Source organism: Austrofundulus limnaeus, unplaced genomic scaffold, assembly GCF_001266775.1.
Source record: "Austrofundulus limnaeus strain Quisiro unplaced genomic scaffold, Austrofundulus_limnaeus-1.0 Scaffold461, whole genome shotgun sequence".
Classification (NCBI taxonomy): Eukaryota; Metazoa; Chordata; class Actinopteri; order Cyprinodontiformes; family Rivulidae; genus Austrofundulus; species Austrofundulus limnaeus.
This window is the reverse complement of record NW_013952863.1, coordinates 258,019-264,687: the sequence shown is the minus strand read 5'-3', so window position 1 is coordinate 264,687 and position 6,669 is coordinate 258,019. Positions and strand designations below refer to the sequence as shown.

At 39.9% G+C, this 6,669-nt stretch overlaps 3 protein-coding genes across 4 annotated transcripts in view; 2 read left to right on the top strand and 1 right to left on the bottom strand.

Annotated features, from left to right (window-relative positions):
* Window positions 1–6,669, bottom strand: part of syn3 (synapsin III) — a gene marked incomplete in the record, with an annotated part of 109,044 nt that overhangs the window by 55,312 nt on the left and 47,063 nt on the right.
* Window positions 1–6,669, top strand: part of LOC106529715 (metalloproteinase inhibitor 3) — a 17,700-nt gene that overhangs the window by 7,175 nt on the left and 3,856 nt on the right. The window contains exons 3-4 of the mRNA XM_014025203.1: window positions 1,045–1,156; window positions 3,541–3,662. Of these exons, the coding sequence (XP_013880657.1) occupies window positions 1,045–1,156; window positions 3,541–3,662 (234 nt within the window). The remainder of the gene's footprint in view (window positions 1–1,044; window positions 1,157–3,540; window positions 3,663–6,669) is intronic.
* The window catches only part of LOC106529712 (uncharacterized), a 3,776-nt gene continuing 1,116 nt past the window's right edge, over window positions 4,010–6,669 (top strand). Inside the window, exon 1 of the mRNA XM_014025201.1 lies at window positions 4,010–6,669. Coding sequence (XP_013880655.1) covers window positions 6,253–6,669 — 417 coding nt within the window. The 5' untranslated portion in view covers window positions 4,010–6,252.

Below are 6,669 nucleotides of genomic sequence, written 5' to 3'. Positions count from 1 at the left end.
GTATTTTTAAAAATACAAGCTTGATGTGAAGATGCTTTTATTCTGAAAGGGTTAACTTGGAAGTGATGATGATCCCGCCCACCTTCAAATGAAATCAATAGAACACTAAAAAGTTTGCATTATTGGATTAGTGAAATTGTGCAACAATGACTAAAATTTGGTGTGGTAGTAGCCGAGGGTCATCCTCATTGGAGCTGCAGTATTTTACTAAAATAAACCGTCTAAAAACACTGGTGACAACCCGCTTTTCTGACAAAATCTCTCATGAAATCCTAATAAAATCATCAWTTGAACRTCTACAGCTGATTTAATTTTGGAGTCARTTGATTTAAAGATGGCCGCCACAGATTACTGATCTTTGAAAACAAGAATGGCTGCAATCCCGTCAGATTTTCAGATACTGAATTTAAATCTGAGGTGGTAGTAGCTGAGAGTCATGCTCAACACAAACCACTGGATAAATATTATGATTAAACAGTATTTATAGTTTCTGAATCCGCAGCAACACACAGGTGAATCATGGGTAAACACTGGGGTCCCTCCACCTCCTTCAGCTGCTGTGCAACAGCTGCACGGCCTGTTTGGGAAACTTGGCTTGAAATCCTCCTTTTTCCTCTTCTTACATAATGCTGCAGATTTGTGACGACGCTGATGTGGGCCTGCTGCTCAGACAGGAGCCAGGCCGGAGGATTAGCAGGCTTACAGCTTAACCAAACTCCTCGCACCAAGAGGAACCGTTCAGCCYGGGTCCTGCACCGCATCTGGACTTACTGACTTGTACTGAAAATAGTTTCATTTTAAATAAGAAAGACGCACAAAAAATGGAGGAATCAGTCTGGCTTCCTTTCAGTGTTGCTTTTTCTGGCTAAAATAATAGTTTGTTTTGTTTTTCTGGGAGAACTTAAACAGGATTTCCTGTTGTTCTCAGAAACAGACTTCAGGCTCTGCAGCGAGCGAACGATCATCATGAGACAAATTTAAATTATTATAGTGTTAAATCTAAAACAATTACATTAATCCTCCTTTCGGTTGACTCTTTTGCAGATGTACAAAGGATTTGACAAAGTTCAGCACGTGCAGCACATTTACACGGACGCCTCTGAGAGTCTGTGTGGCGTCAAGTTCGACATCAACAAGTACCAGTACCTGATCACAGGTGAGTTCGTCCTGCTTTAACTGCTTATACGAGCCAGAATCAGCCACCAGGGTCGCCCCTCAGAACAACAAACCTTCCTTCTGTTTGTTGCCCCTGCACCAGGAGACTTTCAAAATAAAACATTACATTTCCTTTAGTTTCTCCAACCAGAACCAGCAGGCTTCCCTGTAAATCAACAGGCAGCAGGAAGTGTTTTCCAGCTCCAGCCTTTCACGAGTTGCTATTTCCAACGTTTACTTTGGACCCCGCGGCGCTCCGTTTAAATACGTGCCGCTAATTCCCGAACCTGGAAATACTGTAACGAGCCGGGCCGTTTCCAGGCAGCAGCTGCTGTGTTTGCCCAGTCCGGGTGACATCAGCCAGCGTCGCTCTGCTCTCGAGGCGTCTATATTAAGTCCTGTGAAATAACCGGGGCTGAGTTAACGAGCAGGTCCAACACCGGGGCCTCCGGTCGGAGCTGAGGGTGCCTTTGATCGAGCTCCRACAACCAGGAGGGGCGGGGCTTCTACAGGAAGTTCTGCCATTATTACAGGATTTTTTTTATTGAGCGACATAATGATCCAATCATCATCATCAACAAGACAAAGAGGAAGATCTTAACATTAAACTTCCATTTATCGGTTATTTAACGGCAGAAAACACAGAATATTAACATAATATAGTGACAGAAGTATAAACCAAAACAAACTAAAAATACGTCAGTTTCTTTAAAAAATACTGAGAGTTGAAGCTAACAACCAGGAGACAAGGTAAAAGTTAAAAAGTGGCAAACGGGTAGAAGCTTCAGGTAGCAAAATGCTAGATAATAGAARAACAGTAGCTAGCGAATAATAGCTAAAAGCTAGCGTAATAAAAGAGGAGTAAAAAGTAAAGTGCTAACTTWAAGTTAAATTAGCAAAAATAGCTAATGGTCCAAAACAGCAGCTAGCAGATAAAGTATGGCTAAAAGCCTGAGTAGCAAAAGGCAACAAAGTTCTAGATAGAAGCTAAAAGTAGCAAAGCGCCAACTTAAAGCTAAATAAAAAAAAATCAAGCTAGTACCATCAAAAAGAAAGTTAGTAGCTAAAGCAGGAAAAATGCTAGATAATGGTAGAAAACACTTGCTAGCAGCTGGGATGGCTTAAAGCTAGAGAAGCAAAAGAGGAGCAACAAGCAATAAAATTCTAGAAGCTAAAAGTAGCAGAGTGCTAACTTAAAGTTAAAGCAGCAAAATGTTAGTTAATACCATCAAAAGGGAAGCTAGGAGCTGAAGTAGCAAAAGGCTAAATTAAAGCAGCAAAACATCAGCTAGAAGGTAAATACAGCAAAGTGCTAACTTAAAGCTAAAGTAGCAATGGGCTAGCTGAAAGCATCAAAAGGAAAATAGGAGCTAAAGTAGCAAAAGGCCAACTAAAAGCAAAAAGTTTAAAGAAAAATGGAACTATAAGCAGCAAAGGTTAGCCAAAAWTTTAAAGTGGCAAAAGCCTAAATAAACGTATCAAGACTAGCTAGAACTTCAAAGTAGCAAAGGCTAGCTAAAGCATAATGATGCAAAAAAGCTAAAAGTGGCATAWTAGTAGCTAAAAGCTGACTCAGATTTCACACAATAGACTACAAGTCTGACATTAAACATTTTAAACCAACTCTGAACGTAAAAAACTTTATATTTCATGAGTTTTTGGGGTAACAAATGTCAACAGTTGGGCGTTTTATTTATAATTTTTTGATTTCAAATTCAAAAATACTTTATTGATCACAGAGGGAAATTAGATGTAACTCTTTAACTAAARACTTATTGTAGATGCTGATGGCTGTGGGCAGGAAAGATCTTCTGTAGTGGTCTGTATTTCATTGAATTGCAATTTTTTTTTTGGTAGTTGTGAAGATTAAAAAAATATTTTTAAACTTATTTTCACCTTAGACGAAGTGTCTACATCAAGTCCTACAAATAAACCAAGATTAAATAAACAAAAAGCTCAAACACAGGAGCCTCYGGTTTTAACTGTTGTTGAGAGGTTCTGTTCAGTCCGTGTGCGACTCCTGCAATCACGATGTGGGAGTTGAAGAGAGACGTATTTGTTATTGTTGCATTCCCACCTGATGACATCACTGCTAAAATAAAAYGAGCTGCAGCACACGTCCCTGGAGTGTCGAGCTGTGAACGCTCCGTCACTGGAAATAGACGACTTCTATTTATTGTGAAATACAGGTGTTGGTTTATTACCGGCTTACAGGACTCTGAACAGATTAAAGGCCTCAGCGCTGCCTTTCAGTCCAGAGTTTTATGAATATTTRAACCAGAAATGTAACTAGTTATAAGCCTTTGATGTGATGGTTTTGTGGGTTGGGAGTTAAAAGGTCTGGGAACTAGGGTCCGACATGGTTTTCTTTCTGTGCTCCTGCAGGTCGCGTGTACGAAGGCAAGGTTTACACAGGACTCTGCAACTTCAACGAGAGGTGGGAGCGGCTGTCGCTGGCCCAGAAGAAAGGATTCAACCATCGCTACCAGCTGGGCTGTGGCTGCAGGGTGAGTGGACGCACGTGGTCMTGAGGAGCTAAACTATCAACTACTGGAGTCAGCTCAGTCTGTGAGGAAAACAGGAGCTTAAAGCTAAAAGACCAGCAGAACACTCACTCAGAATAAAGACCTTCAAGAGGAGCTAAATGCTAAACCTAGCAAAACAGTAACWCAAATTTTTAATCAGCAGAGCAGTAGCTAATACCAATAAAACAGTAGCTAAAAGATAACAGAAGCTAAAGGCTAAGATCAACAGAACAGTAACCAAAAATAAAGATCCGCAAAACAATAGCTAAAACCAACAAACAGCAGCTAAAAGATAACAAAACTAAAAGCTAAGATCAACAGAACAGTAATCAAAAATAAAGATCTGCAAAACAATAGCTAAAACCAACAAACAGAAGCTAAAAGATAACAAAACTAAAAGCTAAGATCAATAGAACAGTAACCAAAAATAAAGATCTGAAAAACAATAGCTAAAACCAACAAACAGCAGCTAAGATAACAAAACTAAAAGCTAAGGTCAATAGAACAGTAACCAAAAATAAAGCTCTGCAAAACAACAGCTAAAACCAACAAACAGCAGCTAAAAGATAACAACGGGACTTAAAAGCTCAAAGTACCAAAACACTAGCTCACAACTAAGTTACGCAAAACAGTAGYTGAAAGAATAAATCACCAAATGGTAGCAAAAAGCTAGCATCARCAATGCAGAAGCTATAACTTAAAACAGACAAAATTTTAGTTTAGAGCTAAAGCCAACAACAGAATGTAAAAGATCACATTAGCCAAGCTATAAGCTAAGACTAGCAAAACAATAACTGAAAATAAATTGCAAAAGAGTAGCTAAACGCTAAAATGAAACTACAACTCAAAGCATAAATCAGCAACAGTAGCTAAAAGATAAAACCAAAAAGAGAAGCTAAATTTACTAATTAGCAAAAAGTAGCTTTAAGCTAAGTTGAACAAAACAATTGCTAAAAGGCTAACTTAGAAACATAAAGCAAAAAGCTTGAGTAAGCAAAACAGTTGCTAACAGCTAAAACCAACAACAGAAGCCAAAAGCTCAAATTAGCAACAGTACCTGATAACTAAGATGAGCAAAACAGTAGCTAAAAGATTAACGTAGCAAAAGGCTGAATTTAAAATATCTGCAGGTGGATTTCAAAAGGCATAACGTTTTATTTCAAGTCCTCCTCGTGCGTTAATTTAAAAGTTACTAAAACTAAACAGATGTTCTGAAAGAGCCGAACATTTTACTATACGAAGGTTAAAGTGTGAATCCTGACTCAGACCACAACAGGCGGTGTGACAGGTGACATGTATTCCTTCAGCTGATGCTGGATCTTTATTCAGCTGATCTTCAGGACCTGTTTTCCTCCAAGGGATGAGCTGAAAGATAAAACTTTACGACCATCACCGGGGTTTATTAAGTAACAGCTCTGGAATCAGCTCAAAACTTCGTTCCCAGTTTTTTTTTTTAATGACTCAAGCCTTGCCGCTATGCAGCTGTTGACCTGGACATCTGCCACACACACACACACATACACATACACACACACACACACACACGCACACACACACACACACACACACACAGCCACTATCAGTATAAGTGGATTAGCAGAGAGACCCATTTGTTCCCGAAGCGGGCCAGCGCTTGTAAAGAGTTTTGGCGGCAGCGACCCAGAGTCATCCAGAGAAGGCCGTCCATCATCCGCCGCTTCACAAACACAARCATCGCCTCTCCTTCCTCGCACGAAGCGTGAGAGCAGGAAGCGTCTCGCACCACTCAGAGTCATTTCCCACATCGTTAAAGCTCGTCTGAACCCGCTCGCCTCCAACGGGGAAGCGTGTCCCTTCGACGTGGATTCAGATCCAGAGAAGTGTCGCTCTGTGCTTCAGAGACTCGTACCCTTCGCTCATCAATCAATCTTCCTGCCGGTTATTCATCTGCAGAGCCGAGTTTTTGTGCGAACACCTGGTGTGACGGCGCTCCGCTGAGGCTGAGTGAATTCTTAAACTGCTAAACACCTAAAAGCTCCAGGAAGACGCTTCGTTTTGCTTTTTTATGTCAAAGTACGCTTAATGAGTTTCCACTTAGTTATATTAAAAAGTGGCTTAAAAAAACGCCTGATCTGTAAGGCTGCTGCAGTATATAACTGAAAGTCAAAGACAAAGAAGCTGAACAACCATGACAATTTTTGAAACGTCTCCCCAAAAAGTATGTTAAATTGGTTTTTCAGTGAAATTATACTGGCTTTTACTGATCACAGCATCCTAACAGTTTCTGAAGAAAGGGACCAGACAACTTCTTTTATGGCTTCCTCAATTAAGACTAACAGCTCAAACATTTAAACAGAAGTTAAATTGCTTCTTTTTAAGCAAACTGAGCTCACATGCAAATCCCTACAGTCTCTTCTGAAGTCTTTGGATTCATTTACACCCCCCACACCAGAACAGGTTTTACTGTAGGTACCAGACCAAAGCTTTCATAAGTTACTTGATTACTAAAATATTTAAAAACTACAGCCTGACCAATTTAACTTAGAGCTCACACTGAAGCTTTTGTTTCAGTGTTGAAACACTTTTCTTTATCATGTCTCAAAATCTTAACTTTGTCATGGAGATCTCAAACTCGTCTCAAACTTTTCTCAATGTTATCATGGAGGTCTCACAATGTTCTCAACCTTATTATGGAGGTCTCAATTCTTCTCAACTTTATCATGGAGGTCTCAAACTCATCTCAACTTTATCATGGAGGTCTCAAACTCATCTCAACTTTATCATGGAGGTCTCAACTCTTCTCAACTCTATCTTGGAGGTCTCAACTCTTCTCAACTTTATCATGGAGGTCTCAACTCTTCTCAACTCTATCAGGGAGGTCTCAACTCTTCTCAACTCTATCAGGGAGGTCTCAACTCTTCTCAACTTTATCAGGGAGGTCTCAACTCTTCTCAACTTTATCAGGGAGGTCTCAACTCTTCTCAACTTTATCATGGAGGTCTCAACTCTT